Raw genomic sequence first — 18,723 nt, forward strand, 5'->3', positions numbered from 1 at the left:
ACGGGTTCCAGAGCAATTGATTTGAGCTAGGGGTAAATGAGGCAATTAACTCAATGGCCATAACAGAGGATTAGGCCCACTCTGAAAACCCGGGCCTCCCCTGCTAATGTTCCCTGAGCAAAGTCCAGAGACTGACCACAACAGCAGAGAGATCTGTCGAACGAATATGAGGTTGAAAGGGGTGACGTCGAGGAGGCTCAAATGGGACTTACCTGATTGGGCCAGTTCTGCAGAGCCGCCCGGTCAACTTCGTCCGTCCTCAACTTCCAGAAACCAGATAAAAAACAGAAGCTGGAAGTATTTGATATGGCATATTCCATATTTGGAGATATATTCCAGGACCAATTCCATGCCAAAAATCTGCTGCAGATCTTATGAGACAACTATGGATCGAACGGCTATTGGCCTTTCTCGTCAGTTGTTTGCAGCAGATATGATGAAACTTTTCAGGAATCTCGAGCCGCGTAATCTCACTTCTTCCTTCGACTGTATCTTCACAGTCGATGTTGCAGCTTGGATAGAGATAATAAGCTATTTCAACAAAAAAAAAAAAAATCACATCACCATGGACTCCAGGGGAGCTTCACCCGAACAGCAAGGCCAGAACAGATTGGCGTCTCCAACACTTCAAGTTTGTCGAGACGCCAGAACCAGGGATAAACCTCCACATGTTTCATGATGGTTAAAATATTTTAAATTGCAGATCAAAAATTTGAACTCTGAGGAAGAAGGAGTGCTGATGATAAAGGCCATTGGCCATTTTTATGATTCAGACATCAAAAGTTCAGTGCCGGAATTTGAACTTGAATCCTATGGCTTTCTGGGATCGACGAGCAAAGGAGGGCGTGATTTGTCTGGAGTCTGTAGTTAAATTCGGCCCATCACTCAACATCCATGGATCAGGCAGAATTGTTCCCTTATCCTGAAATTCAGACACTGCACATGCTACACTACCAACCTCACTCCAGGTTTGATAACCATTGATAACTGGTGAAGGTGCGCCTTTTTCGTGATTGATGTGAAAGTTGTGAAGGAGCACGAAGATCTTGTGTGATGCACTGTGAATTACTCTGAGCGGTCTGGGGCGTCGCCTTAGCGTGTCGATGGCGGAAAAATATGGGGATTATTGGTCATGATTGGGTCGTGAAACTTCAACTAAGGGTTTTAAGAAAACATTGCAAGCGCTAACTCGACCAAACATACTTCTTTCATGGAATACTATCACGATTTCGGTTGATCGCAGGGGCCGGCGAAACTGAGAAGTTGAGGAAATCTGAAGCCCGTTCAAGTTCTGAGCACCAATCTGCAGTCGCATGCCCGCCATGGACTTACCAATTAATACGTCCCCCTCAAGATTTCTCAAGAATCTAAGGGCAGGAAATTCCATGATTCATGCCCCATTACCCCATGGCACTACAGCCCCCCTTGTTGACTGCTAAATAGCAGCCATTCTCCAAAATTCAGAAGGAATAAATTTTATTCTACGCTTCTATTATTATGTTTGTTTCCCCTTTACTGCCGTGCGGGCAAATTCTCTCCTGGATTTGATACTCTTTGATCATTTTCCATTTTGTCCTTTTTTTCAACCGAGTGCTCTCTTCCCCCTCCTATGACTGTTTACATCTCTGTTTGGTACAGTTGTCTTATCAAGATGAGATTTCTTCGAGTTCAGCGACCTCTTCTCTTCATTATATGGGCAACTGTCCCCCGTTTATGTTGCGGCCTCAGCACTACCTCACACAGAATTCGACATGAAGTAGACGCTCCATACCCTGGCTTGTCAAAGCGCGGGGAAGTTATCCCGGGCAGTATCAGTGACGATGATACAAATAAAGAGTATTATGAATCTGGGAGGAGCTCAGTTAACATCTCTCAAGGGGGGATAATCGCAATAGCTGTGATTGTCGGTATTGTTGTTGTTCTGGGAAGTAAGTCATACCATCTCTTTAAATGCAGCATTATTTTACTTTTGGCTAACATGAAAATGCGCGGCTAGTAACATCCGTCATCCTTTTCTATCTTGCTAAAAAACGTCAATGGGAAGTCCGCGCCTCAATACGTCGCTCAGCAAGGCGTCTTACTGCTCCTCTTACGCCTCGACGATTTTCATCAGCCGCCCCGTCTGCAAGGAAAACGAGAAATAGAGAAATTTCCATGCGCGCCCCTGCGGAAGATAAATCGTCGAAACAACAGAACGCAAAAGATTCTTTGAAGCCCAGCAAATCAAGGGTACCCAAAGGCATGCATGCGCCCCTGAGAGAATCGACACAGCCGTTAGGGGCTGATGTGGAGAAGGGAGTCGAACCCCACTACCCCATCGGCAAAAGCGAGTTCGAACCTTCATCGCCACGGGGTTGGAGAAAAATTATTTCTAGGTATACCTAATGATAATGTTGGCGATCTTTGATGGTGTGCTTCTTTTTTTAATTGTTTCGTCCCGATAAACCTTTGATGTGTATAGGTCATTGGCGTTCTGAATGAGGCACGTAAATGCTTTGTTGACATTTGTTTTATTTCCGGCATGATATTCTGCGTTTCTGTATATAACCACGAGGGATTTTCCCTTACCCCAGTGTCAGAATACTTCAACTATGAAATTAGCAACTGCGTGCAGCCAGGATTTTATCGTCGGAGTCGGGGTATTTGTTTCATATTTAGGACCTTAATTCTATCTGCTGGCTCAATTTTTGTTCAAATGTTATAAATTTTAATCCACCCTGCCCACCGCGGTATCTAATGTTTCGGAAGCCCTCCTTCCCATCTTTGCTATATTCCACACTCTACAATCCGTTATGTTTTTCCTTTATACGGATGTCTCTTGCATCACATTCCGTCAAACTTTGTGTCCCCAACTGGTTATCATCAGAGGTTTGGGAATGCGATTTGATTAGACTATGATGTGAACCAGTCTAGCGGTCCCAAGGGGTTCCCTACCTGAATTTCAATTTCTAACGAGAGAAATTATTCAGTAATCTAGGACAACCTTTGACCCATGCTCTAGTTATCAGTCATCCCACGAGTTAGAAGCGGGCTCCCATAATGTAATCAATCCCATCAGCGCTGCCCCATAGCTCCGGTAGTGTCATCTGTCTACAGGACTGACAGCAGCTTTGCAAGGATGTCAATCTTTGCCTCTGTAAATCCATGTCTCAACTGTTCCCCTCTTCTCCCTGGTGATCACTCAAAATTCCATGCCCTATATCCCGTGCAAAGATGCAAGCTACAATTCGACTACCTGGAGTTCTCACGTACACACTCATTTAAAAGTGACAGTCGAACCATAGTGTCCAACTCATGACAAGTACTCTACAGGTATTGAACATCCTCGAGGAGTTCGTTACCATGTACCACATATATCCATAAAATAAATGTAGGAATAATTATGGCATCGAAATGTCCGGAATATGCGGCTACGGAACAGCGTAGAACGTTCATTTTCATAGTTATCATTACTCAGATCCTGACCACCAACGTCTGTCTCAGCTCACAGAGGTCATGTCATTGGGCAGCCTCCAAAGGTCGGTGACAGTCTCGCTAGCATTTGCTGCCATTCATCACTTAAAGTGCGTTCATCGAACGAAAACTTAGCAGTTCTTCTTCCACTGTTTTATCACTTCCAATTCTGGAACAGTGGCATGAAGCATTCTTGGGTACCAAGGTATGTACAAGCCCCCTTTTGCCCGTGAGGGAAAAATAGGCGATCCGTCCCAAGCAAAAGACGAGGAAGGATAATGCATTTAGGTTGGGGCCGATGCCGCTAAGGTTTCAACTGAACCAAGGACTACATCGCTCTCAGCCTTACATGACGCAGGTGGACATCTGGACTTACGCTAACCCCAAATTATACTAGCTCATTAATGTCAAACTTTTTGAGTTTAAGCATATCTCAGCCTCAACCAAGACGGATAACAACTCTCACAACAACAGAGATACCAGCAACGGTCAACGGCTCAATGTGCTGTGGAGAGCCCAATTTGCTTGCTTCAAACAATTAGGTTCCTTAAATCTCATTGTTGGAATTGACATCGCGAAGGATGCTTTCTGGTACCCGAGTCTCTAGAGCTATCGCCAAAAGTACGTTGAGATATGTTTTCATTTTGTGAAGATATCTGCTCCCGTCTCAAAAAAACCCACAAATTCATTCTTTGTGAAACTTTCCTTGACCAAAATATCGCACGCATGCATGCGTATTTAATATCCCCTGCCGCAAGGTTGTTCAGCAAAGCCAGGATGGCATAAAGTTGCATAAAAATTGCTGGGCAAAACCACAACCCGGATCCACAGTAATAGTAGGAAAATGTGATTGGAACAACTGTTCACGGGTAGTTACTACCAGATAGCATCCTAATGCAAATTCAAGAAGCTAATGAAATACGCTAAACTTTTTTTTCATTGGAAAGCGTGTGGCAATAGTTAACTAGTCAGAATGTAGTAATGTAATTCCCCATTGAGTGAAAGATTAAATTAAATAGTTTCAATTTCCTAACTCATCCACTTCAACGTGCAATTATGCCACCAATTTCTAATAAAAAAGCAAGAAACTCTATAGAAATAGAGGGAAGAATTGAACTCATGATATCTGCTATTAAAAAGCAAGAAATAATCTCAACTGCTAAAGCTGCATGCTTATTCATTGTTCCCTACAACTACTTTATATCATCAACTGAAGGGCCAGTCTGCATGTGTAAATTTATGTGCAAATTTAACTAAGCTGACTGAGGCTGAAGAGAATCTGATAGTTGAATGGGTGCTAGGTCTATCTAAACAAGAATTACCTCCCTGGCCAGTCTTTGCAGAGAATATGGCCAATCATCTTCTTACTCAACAACAATTCACCTCTATCCCTCACCGCGTTGGCAAGAACTGGATTTCAAGACTGATTAAACACCATATGGAGCTTCAATGTCACTATACCAGATGCTATAACCATGAGTGAGCAAAATGTGAGGATATTAGGGTTATTCAGGATTGGTTTAAGATTCTAGGGAATACTTTGACAGAGCATGGAATTCAGGCTGGAGATATATAAAACTTTGATGAGACTGGCTTCACAATGGGGATGTGTGCCACCACTAAGGTCATTACTAGTGCTGAGTGCTATGACTGGGCAAAGCTGCTACAGTCTGGGAATCTTGAATGAGTCACTGCAATCAAGTCTGTCAATGTGTTAGACTGAGCCCTACCTCCATACATTATTCTGAAAGCTCAGAATCTTCAAGAAGGCTGGTTTGAAGGCTTGCCATATGACTGGACTATAGATGAAATAGGGATGAAATGGCTTACTAAAGTGTTTATCCCTACTGCCAATTCATGTAGAATTGGCACTCATATTCTTCTTATCTTGAATGGGTATGGCAGTCATCTTATCCTGAAATTTGATCAGCTTTGCAAGGATAATAAGATTATTCCTCTCTGCATGCCAGCACATTCATCCCACCTTCTACAGCCTCTGGATGTTGGTGTTTTTGCTGTTTTAAAACAGGCATATGGGGGCTTGGTGAAACAACACATGCAGCTTGGATTCAATACTATTAAGAAGAATGACTTCTTAGATGCCTATCCTGCAGCACGCGCAGAGGCCTTCAAGACTCAGAACATTCAAAGTGACTTCATGACTACTGGAATATCCCCATTTGAACTTGATCAGGTTGTCCAGCAACTAGATATTCAGCTCCAAACTCCTACCCCCCTGAGTAGTTGATTCAGCAACTCAGGGTCATCCTGGATACTTCAAACACCTAGCAACCCGCGACAATTACATAGGCAAGCAGATAAGGTCAAGAATCTTATGGGACAAGGCCTTGAAAATTCCCCCCACAGCTTGGAAGAAGGGCTTGATCAAATTATCAAGGCCTGTGAATATAGGATGGTCAACACCACTATTATGAAGAAGCAATATCAGGATATATTCAACACCAATGAGATTGCAAAGCAAAATTGAAAGAGATCTAATCATCAGATTCAATCTGAAGGGGGTCTAACTAGGCAGGAAGCTCAGGATCTTGTTATTTCATCTACTGAGCCTGTTGTACAGCCTGTCATTCAACCTCACGAGCCTCAGTCAGCAGGCTCTCGTCCGCGCTCAGGAGCTCCACAACAGTGCAGCAACTGCAATTTGCCTGGTCATAAGAGAACAAGATGTCCTAATCCTAGTGTCAATTAACTTAAATTAATTAGTTGTTGTTGAGTGTAAATATTTCAGGTTAAAATCTAGTTAGTTGGGCTACAGTTATTTAATCTTTCGCTAAATGGGGAATTTCGCTCGGTGAGGAATTACGTTAGTCATAAGATAGTAGTATTCGTAACCATAACTAGCTAATCTATATGATGATAACTCTGCCAAAGAAGAAGAGAAAAACAGCGAGAAAAGAATGAAATATACGTGTCCGCGGGGCGTTCGCTAGTTTAGTCATAAGCGAGGCATATATGCCTACGAGCGATATGATGCTCGTGACAAAGCGACGGTAGTTTTTCGGTTTCATATATTTGTTCCTTTTGCACAATAGGATAACTTACGTATGGGGTTATTAAAACTCTACCCATGGATATCATATAATAAATATAAGAACAAAATCTATCAATTGTTGACATAAAAAGGCCACACAATATTGATCACCTCCACTTCCTCACTGAGTGGCATGGACAATGGAGATGCAGAATAGCGTTTTGGAGGAAAACATCTCAAGCTTCCGGGATGAACTTTTTTCATCTGATATATTATGTTAAGACTGTTCAGCCAGACGCAACCGTACAACGCAACAGTTGCTCTTTCGAAATAGAGGACACATACTCCGCAAAGGAGTCTAAGATAGATACGGAATATGAAGACAGAAAAAGAAAAGCAAATGCTAAGCCCACCATGCAAAAATCACAGCTGTATGGGATATGATACAAAAAGAGAATAATGCAAAAAGTGCCAAAAACACTCAAACCATCCAACAAATATGAATTAAAACCAGTAGAACTCATCCAGCTCCCCAAACGCCGCAATCGTGTCACTCTCGCACTTGAACCCCGGCTCATACGCCTTCTGCGGCAAAATCCCCGCATTAAGCCCCTTCTTATAACTCCACTGCACCGCAGTCTCCGTCTGCCACGTCCAATAGAACCACCCATTTCCCTTCTCAAACGCAAACATCTGTGCCTCAGCATACATCCGTAGAAACTTCTTGTACGATTCTGAATATTTGGACGGGTCACCGTTGGCCCGGTCGCAGGAACAGGGAGGACCTTTAGCAGCGGGATTGTCTCGAGGCCACTGGGTCGGGCAGCGGGGTTCCAAGACCTGGTCTTTAGCCTGCGGATGGTCCATGGTCCCTAGCCAGCGGCTGCCGACGTTGACGTTGTTGAGGAATTTGGCGCAGTCGGTATCTGCTTGAGACCACTCGCCGGAGATGGTAGGGCCCCAGCTGCAGAATGGGTGACGGAGAGGTTAGTTGGAAGAATTCTTCAAAAAAGGGTAGTAGGTATCAACTAGGAGAGAGAAAGAGTGAAAGAAACAGAAAGTGCTTACCCTGTGCCTTTCGAATTCGAATTAGATATCAACTTAACCCAGCTCTCGCACACATGCTCTAGTTTCTTCTGATGCACTAGTCCAATCTGGCCTAGATTGAAAACGGTATACTGGTGCGTATCCAACATGAGATTATTATCAACATCCTGCATAATCGTCTTCCATTTACTCAGGTTGAGAAACCCGTCTCCAAACGCAAGTTTTATATCCTTCAAGCCGCTCTTCCTAATTATCGATATTGCTTTTGTAGTCCAGTTAATAACAGTCTCGATATCCAACTTCAGCATCATAGGCTCATTCACGAGCCCATAGATAGTAACCACATTCTTATACCGCTCCTGCGCAAAGAATGTAGCCAGCTGTTCGTGAATTTGGTGAGTGCGATCGCCGTTTTTGGCACCGTCGGGCCCTTGCAGCCAGTTTATCGAGCCCTGGCGACCGCTGTGATTCCACCCGTTTTGGCTACCCGGTGCACCGTGCATGTCGAGTTTGACACGCAAGCCATATTTCCTACAGTACTCGATAGCACGTAGGAGATATCTCCAGCCAATTTTTTCAAGATAAGGGTCATCATCAAAAATTTTCACGATCCAGTAGGAGTAAGGGATGCGGACATGATCGAGACCAGCATCTCGGATTTCTCGGAAGGACTGCTCGGTTATAAATGTTGCATAGTGTTTTTCTAACTGTTGAGCTGCGTTTGGTGCAAGGCGTTTGGAGAGCGTGTACTCGTCAACGATGTTGGCTTTGTACGAGTATTGGCTGAAAAATGAAGGGGTTATGAAGGGTTCCAGGGAGAGCCAGCCACCAACATTAACTCCCCTAATCGGCTGCTTGCCGTAGGGAAATTTTTTGTTTAGTGGGGGAACATGTTCGTTTGCTTGGGCAGAATCGTCCCAGGCCAAGTTCAGTCCCATAATAGGGAGGCCACCCACTGTTTCTTCGGTATATGTAACATTCATATCTGCCGTGTCATACCAAGTACGGGGATCAAAGTATGTTTTCTTAGCGCTCTCCTGTGGTAATAAACAGTCAGCGCGGGTATTTCAAAATCAGGAAAGAAAATAAATAATGGAATCTTACCGGAAGGGACTTCTCATCAAAACTCTCCAACTCCTTTCTTGGTGGCGTCTGCGATTGTGGCGAGTCTCCCGGCTGCGTATTAGAGTCCCCATCATGATCTTCACCTTTCTTCTTCGCTACCAAGGCGGCAATGGGGATGACAATAACCAATAGGAGCGCCAACACACCAACAAGAACCCATATTTTCTTCTTCCTACTCCAACTGAAAAATCCGCCCACAACACCACCTCCTCCATCTCCACCTCCACCCCCTCTCCTCCCCTTCTCCTCTTTTCCCGCACCCCGCCCCCCACCCCCTCGGGTTCTCAACTCTGGACTTCTCCCTTCTTCTAAAAACGCACCGGAAACTAACCTCTTCCCAAACCAGCCACCGCTTTCCCCCCCTTTCCCAACCAAGATACCTTTGTCCCTCTCCCTCTCCCTTTCCTCCTCCTTTCTCCTCTTCTTTTTCTTCTCCAAAAACGCCTTCTCCTCCTTCTCAGCACTAGTTTTTTCTTCTGCTTCCTTTTTTGACGTAGCTGCGTTCAATTTCGCCAACGCATCTGCATTGAGCAATACTGTCGCACTATTTGCAGAATCAGTACTGGCATGTTTAGGCTTCTTACTCCGCACCCTTTTATTTCTAGCCCGATCTGTACCCATTTCCTTTCTCCTTTTTCTCTCGCGGTCTCTATCTGTATCAAAAGCGCCACGATCATTGTCGTCCCATTCCCCTTTCCTCCGATCCCTAACGCGACCCTTCATCGCACATTCTTCATCCGCAGTACTCTCTCGCTGCAGTCTCCCCTCGCGATCTCGTTCGCGGTCCTTCTTCTTAACAGGTGAGGTGGCAGGCGACTCTTTAGCTTTATGTCTTGACTTCTGAATCCCTGAATTATAATTATCTGCAGCTCGACTTGTACTCCGCCGCCTCTCGACACGAACAGGGCTGGGTCTGACATTTGGCGGACGGGCAAAGTTGGGTCTTGAGTCAACGACTATGACAGCTGATGCAGAATCCTCATCGTCGTCAACATCATCGTAGTCGTAATCTCCACGGCGTGTCCGTCGTTGTTGGTGGTGTTGGCTTGGCTGCGTTCGATAGGCAAGCGAATGGCGGGTTATAGGACGGGAAGAGGAATTGGGATGGGCGCGTCTGCTCCGTCTTTGATCGTCGAAAACGTCATCGCCATTATTGTCATCATCTTGAGCATCGTGGTCATTATCATTGTACGTGTTGGAAGTGTATTCGTTTCTATCGTGTGTATTGCCGCGTTGGTAGCGGTATTGTCTCCGATCACGATCGCGAGAGCGAGAGCGGTATTCGACCCGCTCCCGTTCGTGTGGTTGGTGTGGCATGCATGCGGTTATGCTGTTGGGAAGGATTTCTGGTGCCCCCCGAATGTCCAGCTTCTGGAAATTTAAAACTGGATCGCAGTAGTTCCCCGTCGCGAGGGCCTTCTTCAGTTATAACAACTGTGCCCAGCGGACGAACGTGGCTTTTTCCCTCTCCACGCCAAAACTCCCTGCCACAAATACAAGTTTAATGCGCAATGTGCCGTTTGCAGTTGAGTATGACAGACGGTCCTCGAAGGGAGAGGATGGACCGTATACATTCAAATCCAAAACACAATAAAAGAATATCCTAAGTTATTAATTGTAGAAACCCGTCTAGTTGGATTAAACTGAAATACACAAGGATGATGGCCAGCGTAGTGAGGTGGTTGAGCAGTCTACCGTGGCCGTGACAGGTATAAATTTCGGCGGAGGTCTGTATAGACGATAACAGTAGATGGAACGAACGAATTGTATCTATAACGAGCAAAGCAGGTGTAGGTATGCCGGTTGCGATACCGTAAGTATATGGTTCCGGTATTTAATATTGGCTGTGAATAATGTTTGCTGTAGGGTGAGTATGTGCCGCGCTTAATAAATTGATGGTGGCGAGGAGCGTGACAGGCAAAACCCCGGAGAGAGGAGAGAAACCATTAAGTGGAGAAAAGTGTAGGAACTAAAGGAGAGACTCTTTTGACATGTTGATTTTTTTTAACGGGTACGTTGTGCAAAGAAATCCTGATTGACTCAAGGAATAGCGAATTGCGGGGATGGTGAGTGGAGTCGAGGTTCCAAGGTTGGATGTAACTAACTCTGGTAGACAGGGCGCTCTGACAGGAACAGGGTTGAATATGCCCAACGGCGCAATCAAAACCTGCAATAGCAATTGCTGTTAATCAGAAAATGATATACAAAATAGGTTCAATACCATTTATTTTCATCCAATTCTGTCTAATATTTAAAAATGTGTGTACGTCTCTTACAGGTTTCTACACAACTTTTGCTTATTGCTCATTCTGACTGGTTGCCGCAGTAACCAAACCCAAATAGAGCAACCAATAAGAACCAGAGGATGATTTAAAGGTTCAGGTCAGGAACAAAAAGTAAACCAAATATTGCAGAAACTCGGTAGAGAGTATGAGTTAAGTTAGTTTATACGTTGCATAAACCTGGATATGATAATGTATCCTCTGTCGTCCACAAAGAGAGAAGGATAAATAAACTACGAAAGTTTGGGATTGATATCTGGTCAAAGATATTGTCTATCAAGTAGTCGACATTCAACTTAAGAAACCAAGCGGAATAAGGGTATTAATAGAGGAGAGAATTGAGTATGTTCGTTGACAAAATGGGTTTATCTCAAGTATGCAAATTGCTGGACAAGGAAAAAGCAAAAATTCAATAGGAGAGGAAATACAAATCAAAACAATCAAATAACTTGCGCCAGCATATAAAAGACAATCGTTCAATAGATATACGAAACGAAATACGATGGGTATGTCAATGTAAAGCATGTAAAACGAAATCGAGGAGCCAAAAAATAAAAGGAGAAACATGACAAGAAACCGCCGAACCGCTGGTCAATCAATCCCTAAAATTAAAACAGAAGCTGGGTAAAGGGGAAGGAGATATGAACGGAATAGGGACAGAAGCAAATTGAAAAAGAAAAAAAAAAAAACAAGACGTCAAACTGAACAGGAAAGATTAAAAGATAAATATGAACAAGAAGAGGTAAACAAAACGGAAGATGACAAGGAATAGCCGCCTGCAAATGCATCGAAAGGAAGTTGATAATAGAGGGCGGGGGGGAAGAAAAAGAAAAGGAAAAGAAAGAAAAAAGAAAGAAAAAAGAAATACCAGCAAGATCTGCGGGCGGAAGAAAATCGCATATTTCTCATTGCATATGCGATTACGTGCGCATCCAATTTCAAGTGTCTATACATCTCTGTGGAGGAGCCCAAAAGAGACGAAATATAACCTCCAGATCTTTCTTTGAAAATGATGTTCGACTCAATTTTAAAAGAGCCGTTGAATTCATAAAAACGCAAAAATTCGCAAGGACATGAGAAGGCAATGCGCTCTCAAAAAATTGAATTTGGTTAATCGGATATTGCGCGGTAAGAATCCTGTCTCTGCCGTTCAACACGTTTCGGAGATGCACATCGTCATGGCAAGGTTTTAGATGGAAAGTGACGTTCCAAGATTGCTGCTTTGGATCGGGGCGTTCAACGGTGAACGTGGATCGGATTCCTCAACGGTCAAAATAAAAATCCCGGCTAGAACGACGTGCATTAAGCGCGTAGAGACCTTGAGAAACTCGTGACACGTCGAATGAGATTTCCCTGAAGAATTTCCCGCCAGATAGACACCAAATTCATATGAAATAGCAAACGATATGATATCCCCTGCATCCCCTACCCATATGACCCCGTCTAGCAGAAACCTCCACCAACAAAAAAACGTCTGTAATCTTCCATCATCTCATCATCTCGTCTCTCATCTTATCAAATGTCAGCTAATAATCTGCCTCGCACCATCCTTGCCAAGCACCCCAGGTTCCATTGGCTTAGGACTCCGCTCACGACCCTTCTTCCGACTCAGAAACGAAAGTATCCCACTATTAGACCCAGAAGAGCCCTTGGCCTTAATAACATCGCCTCCCCCATCTCCATCGCCAGGTGCCGCTGAACTCTGATCTGCAAGATTACTCCAGCTTCCCGTCTCCTCCAGCACCATCTGAACCCCCCCGCCTTTGCTCGTCTTGCGCGTGGCTCCGCGGTTCCGTTGAGGGATAGGAGGTGGCGGGCGGTATGCTTGGGAATTTGGTTGTGAGGTGGGCGACGGCCGTGGACGTCGGGGGGGCGAGCCTGATTGTCTTCCACTGGCATGTCTTTGCGGTTCATGCGGATAGCGATCCGTTTCGGAAAACGAATTAAACGTATCGGAAGCGTTTGAGCGGCTGAGAGATCTTTCGGTCTTGAGGGAAGGGGAGCCACTCCCCGAGCAGGGTTGGGAGGCGTGGCGGGTATGTGTAGAGGAAGTAGAATTCATACAATCCTCCGGGTTACTAATAACAATGGTGAGTTCCAGTTCAATGAGATTGGGACGGGTGGTAGGAGGGGTTGGTGGTCTAACCTTGATGCTGCTATAGCAGCTGCGGCGGTGCTGTAGGATGCGTCAGCAATGACAAACCAATAACCAAGCGGACATGAACACACCCTTTGTATGAGACGGTTGTGTAGTCGAACGGCTCAAACATAGTCTCGATGACTCGATGTAGCTCGTCTTCCCTTATCTCCTTTGCCGTTGCATCCTCCTTCAATTCTGCTCTAGGTTTTTGTCGACGCGCTCGTGCCTCCAATGGTGCTTCCTCTAGAAGCAGCTCTTCAAGGTCATAGGTTGCATCGAAGTTTGTCTTTTCACTGGAAGGTGTAAAGATCGGGGCAATTTCTTTTCGTTCCAAGGCATCAAAGTCAATGTCTTCAAAGAAAGGATGGGATTCGAATGAATCAAAGCCAGCAGCGCCTATACGTTTTGTCCGGTCTTTTTCCAAGAGAGATGCGATCGCTCGTAGACAAGGCACAGTGACAGCAGGATTTGTAACGTAGTATTTTGGTTGCACCCGTCGAACGTTTTCAGACAGTGCGTCATGGCTCCGCCCATCAAATGGCCGCTGGTAGTGTGTTAGTCGTGATGGGTATACGCCTCGACCAAACTCGGAGTCATACCTTATTATAAATACACTCGTAGAAGGTTACCCCAAGAGACCACCAATCGACTTCATTCAGATACCCGCTCCCTTCAAACACTTCCGGGGCTAGGTATGCCAGTGTACCAGATTTGCTGGTGAGTGGCTTCGAAGGTTTAAAATCGGAAGCGACATTCTGGATGCTGTTGTTAGATCCATATAGCGATTTCTTCGTGTTATCCAGTGCCACTCACAAAATCCGCCAAATGAACGTGTCCCTCAGAATCAAGTAGAACATTATCCGGCTTTAGATCCCGGTGGATTATGCCTTGCGAATGTATGTACCTTAGGGCACAGGCCAACGAGGCAATCCAAAATCGCACAGCATCCTCTGTGAAGGACTTCCTTGAGATATGAAACCGCAAGTCACCGCCATTCATTAGGTCAACCACAAGGTATCTATACGATACAATTAGCAGAGTTCCCCGCCTCGATTTGCTACAAGTTGAACATGATAGGCATGTGCACATACATATACTCGATGTCCTGGAATGAGTATCTCAGGTTGCAGAGGAAAGGGTGATTCAAATGTTCCAGCATTCGTCTTTCTCGTATAATATTTCGAACGCTCTCGGACCGGACAACTTAGCAAGCCCAGAAAAGTCAGTATGATCTCAATGTAAAGGATGGGGGAGTGGATTGAGCCCACCTTCATCTTTCCGTATATATTTCAAAGCGAATGTCAATCCAGAATCTTTCCGTTCAACGATCCGTACTTTACCAAATGCACCTTTTCCAACAACACGCAGGAGTCGGAAGTGGTTCAGGTTCACTATGTGGCAGTGAAATATAAGCTTCTATCTCCATTACACGATTCCAGAACAGTGGAACCAAACATATAGCCAAGGGAGGAGACAAACCAGCATCTGACGAGCACACCTGCTTCCCATGGGAATTGCCCATCACGACCCCGACAACAGGTAGTTGTCAATACCCTGATTCTACAAGATATTGTTGAATCTGCATCACCGGCAGGTGAACAAATTAAGAAGATCTAGCGGTAGGCAAATCCGAAAATTCTAGCGGTCGGTTATAATGGATGTAAATTGCTCCAAGGGTGCGTCGTCTCAAAGTTAGGATCTCAGAACAGCACCAGGCGAGGATTCTAGCCGGAAAGAAGACTGCAATTTAAGGGTTTCGTTGTTGTTAGTATAATGCAATCAACCACAAGACAAAATGGTGAGATATATAACTGCGACAAGCCACCAAAAGGAGGGGAGATTGAAAGAAACAGGTCGAATTGCGCCAGGTTAAAATGCTGGCTAGATTAGCCCCTGTCAACCCACTACCGTTCACTGCAGCGCAGACATTAAAAGCACATGACAAATACAGGAATCAAAAGGGAAACAGGATGACGAACTGGCCAGGACGAGCGGACCGCACAGCTGATTGCTTCCGCTATCCAAGGGATGATGAGGGGAATCGTGGGAAATATTGGAGATGCTTTGGGAGGAGAATGAGGAGGTTTAAAGGCAGAGGAGTTTACCTATTATCCAGAGTAGAGTTACCCTGAAGCAGTGAAAGAGAAGAAGCTAAGCCAAGCGGCCAACTACTGATCCCTGTTTACTATTCTTGAGCTTTAATTTAGGATGGTTAAAGAAGGCTTTAACCCAGAGGAAAATTAGATGGGTTGACAAGACTGATAGAAGCGGTGCGAGAACAAGTGAGCAATAATGTCTCCACCGCCAGCTTTACTTTCTGGGGTCCGTTGGGTAACCCTTTGCTTAGATTTAAAAATCGAGAGCAGTTGGCGCAGGACACGAGGATGGTGATAGGATTGGATTCACTGGAGAAGGAGGTTGGCTTGAAGGGGGTACAAAGAAGAGTATAGGCGCAAAGGAAGGAGTTGAAGGTAGAAGAATGAAAGCCAGAACGACACTCTCAGGCTACGGAGATGAGAGGCTGGGTACCCTACTGAGCGGAGGAAGTACAGGAATTGCCTGCCATAAATAGGATGTTGACAGTCCTTAACCTTGGAAGTGATCTGGAGGTGAGAGTGGGAAAAACAGGGACTGGCGCAAAACGATGGCGATAGAAGCCGACGCTCAAACTAGTAAGCAGAAGATAACAGCGATTGGATTGGCTGGGTCCCTGATTCAGGCTGCGGGTTGGAAACTGATATTATGCTGCAGCCAACGAGACAATTGTACTGTTGGACAGTTGTTCTTGATATTTTTTTTCTTGGGATGTGTGTGCTCTGTTTATTATTAATAATTCTCTGTCTGCCTGCGTTCATCTTGTGTTCATCTGTTCTGTTTATGTCTCTCAAAAAAAGAAAGAAGAAAAAAGAAAAAGAAATTATAAATAACATACAAACATTACATTACAATAACCTCTATTTCCGCTGTGGGGGTGTCTGGGAACCCCATACTACTCCGCAGTTCCGTAGAGTGAAGAGCGACAAACGATACCGCGCCGTACCGTATCCCTCCCATAGCCCAACCGTAATCCTGTCTGTAATTATGCCACATCATTTCTACATTACTCTCACGGTTCTACGCTGGATCAGTATCCTTCTTTCTTCACCTATAATCCGTAGAGGCTATGGAGAGTAGCTCTCTCATCATCAATATCAATCCTTCCAAACTGTACATTACTCGCATCCGCTCTCGTCGTAAGGCTGTACTCAGTAAGAAAGACTAGTACGAACCTGGCTGTTCTCGAATTCACACTAGAGCAGCCGCAAATGGCTCGCGTGTTGCCTCGTGGGCGCCACGTTTCCAATGTTAAACCGGTTCCAGCCTGGTTTCACGGGACATCTCACCCAATCATCAGGCGTCTCGCTGTCAATCGTTGCGCCCAAATACCCAGCGAGACCGGGTACTGGCCCAACTGGCCAAAGTCTGGTCACCGCTCCAGGCTCCCAAGATGCAGTTCCCGAAATCTCGGGATCCACAGGTGAAAAAGAACGGCTCCAGAAGACGCCAGAAAAAGGCAACATGCGGGACAAAACCAAAAGGCAAAATTCAAAAATTCAAAAAGTTGCAAACATGAAGGGGACGATCTTGCTTTTCACTTTTCTTTTCCATTCTTTCTTTTTTTTCTTTTTCTTTTTTCTTTTTTCTTTTTTCTTTTTTCTTTTTTTTTTTTTTTGCATAGAGTCATCGTCAGCACAAGAAAACAAAACCCCCCCAAAAAAAAAGAAAAAAAAAGGGAAGAAAACAAATTCAATCCTAACGCGGAGGATTGTTTGAAATTTAGGACTCCAATATCCGAAATGAAAGCATGACTTTTTTAAGGATACGAGCAGCCAACTTGGCCCAAATTGGTAATGATCATTACTTGGGTCTCTGCCCGGCTGAGCCGATCATGATGATCAGTCAAGCTTGAACACGGCGGAGGAATTCGACTCCCTGGAGGTAAAAGAAAAATCTGGCGATAGGCGAAGTAAAATCACGCACTTCTGGAGCACCTGCAGACGTTGAAGAATTAATGTGGAATTTCTCTGCGCTGTTCCAACAACAGAGTTCAAATCCATCCCCGGAAATCCCCCGTTTGGGACGCCTTTGTTTCTGACATACTGATTCAAACCGAACTAAGTGTATCCAGAAAGATGTCAAGAAACTCCGACCTTCTTATCTTGCACACTAGATCTACTAGTGCAAGGTATGAGAATCGTTTATCATCTTTTCTTGACGGGGTCGGGAACAGGTGATACTTGCCCATCTTCATTTGGGTCATCTTCTGATTGAGGCAAACTCAAGAAGCAATTCAGTTTGTGATAAGTTCGGAAACTAGGATTAAAAGTCGGTCAAACGTTTCAGCCTACCAAAACAATAATATTAATTAATTAAACAAATAAAGAAAAATTAACAAAAGCCATAAATCAATTTCAACATGTTCTCTTTCTTCACAGTTCAAATCACTAATGCTTGTCCGCTCTGTTTCAAGCCCTGGCCATCTGACAGCCTCAGAATGAGAATCCCAACATCATAAATCACATTCATGCGATAAATAAGGCTCATTGCTCAAATTAAGATAGATCAAAAATTATAGAGGAACGGTGTGGTGTGTCAACCATTCCTTTCAATGGCGCATCCTCTCTGTAACTATATGCTAGGCAAATCAAACCCCAAGAAAACAGGGGATTGCTTATCATTGTAAGATCGATACTTGAAATCAATCCATCTCAGAGGTGACCACTTCCCCTTACCAGAATAATCTCCTGGAAGCCTTGAGGGACTCCAAACTAGGGTCCTGCAGGACCTACATCCCCGGGCCCTTCACAGGTTAAACCAGGCAACTCTCACCCCCTGACTCTCCAGCCGACTGACTCTCAGTCACAGGCGGCCAGGGCTAAACAAGGCCTAAGGATCTTTCTCAACCCTTGGCAGCAAAACTACCACATGGGTTAGCTGGCAACGACCAAAAACTGTTAACTGGGTCTTGGTAGAATAAGGCAATTATTGACGATGATGGAACCGCAGCCTGAGGCCATGTTTCCAGTTCTGCATTCGGAAGCATCGCCACCCAAGAATTGACTATTCCTGCCTCTCTTAACGTGCGATCTGACTAGTAATAATACCGCTGGCAGTTGACGTCTCGGAGCGGAGGAGAGCGGAATTGACATGTCAGGAAGCGGACGACCGAGTACGGCGAATATTGTACACGTATGAAGCACTCTGTGCCATGTTGCACTCTGTGTTCTGTCGGTTGACATTTACAATGCGCCCTTTTTGTCACATTGTTTGATCTGCGCTCACCATATCCTGGAACGACTCAGCAAGACGCCGTGGACATCGAGAAAAGGATCAGCAATTAATGCGGCCGTGAACATCACGCAAATTTCAAATGAATGAGTGCGTTCATTCCATCATGTCGAGACAAAAGAACTGGACACCAGTGCGTCAATCCTTGTCACGAGGACCCTAACTTGGTCATGATAAATAACTTACAACCCTTATGTCACGTATCATATTTCCTGGAAGCCATCCGGTCTGATCCATGGGCAAGGAATAAAAACCAGCAGAACAAAAGAGAACATTTAACCCCCGTGACACCTGTTGGGGCGCCTGCAAGTTTCGCTTATTTTGCCCCGTCGAGATCCCAATTTCCCAGCTTCGGG

At 44.8% G+C, this 18,723-nt stretch overlaps 3 protein-coding genes across 3 annotated transcripts; 1 reads left to right on the top strand and 2 right to left on the bottom strand.

Annotated features, from left to right (window-relative positions):
- Positions 1–565: 565 nt before the first annotated feature.
- Positions 566–871, top strand: PADG_03585 (uncharacterized protein; the record flags this gene model as incomplete). Its single annotated transcript, XM_010760802.1, has 2 exons — positions 566–631; positions 704–871. The coding sequence occupies 2 exons, from the start codon at positions 566–568 to the stop codon at positions 869–871; spliced, it is 234 nt and encodes a 77-aa protein (XP_010759104.1).
- Positions 872–6,949: 6,078 nt separating this feature from the next.
- On the bottom strand, positions 6,950–9,934 carry PADG_03588 (uncharacterized protein; the record flags this gene model as incomplete). Its single annotated transcript, XM_010760803.1, has 3 exons — positions 6,950–7,409; positions 7,514–8,529; positions 8,597–9,934. 3 exons carry the CDS (start codon positions 9,932–9,934, stop codon positions 6,950–6,952), a joined length of 2,814 nt encoding a protein of 937 aa, XP_010759105.1.
- A 2,487-nt stretch (positions 9,935–12,421) lies between these two features.
- PADG_03589 (AGC/YANK protein kinase) lies at positions 12,422–14,561 on the bottom strand (the record flags this gene model as incomplete). The annotated part of the gene is made up of 8 exons (XM_010760804.1): positions 12,422–12,977; positions 13,046–13,075; positions 13,129–13,583; positions 13,639–13,794; positions 13,853–14,057; positions 14,131–14,242; positions 14,308–14,430; positions 14,519–14,561. The coding sequence occupies 8 exons, from the start codon at positions 14,559–14,561 to the stop codon at positions 12,422–12,424; spliced, it is 1,680 nt and encodes a 559-aa protein (XP_010759106.1).
- Between the last annotated feature and the right edge of the window lie 4,162 nt (positions 14,562–18,723).

Source organism: Paracoccidioides brasiliensis, assembly GCF_000150735.1.
Source record: "Paracoccidioides brasiliensis Pb18 unplaced genomic scaffold supercont2.4, whole genome shotgun sequence".
Lineage (NCBI taxonomy): Eukaryota > Fungi > Ascomycota > Eurotiomycetes > Onygenales > Ajellomycetaceae > Paracoccidioides > Paracoccidioides brasiliensis.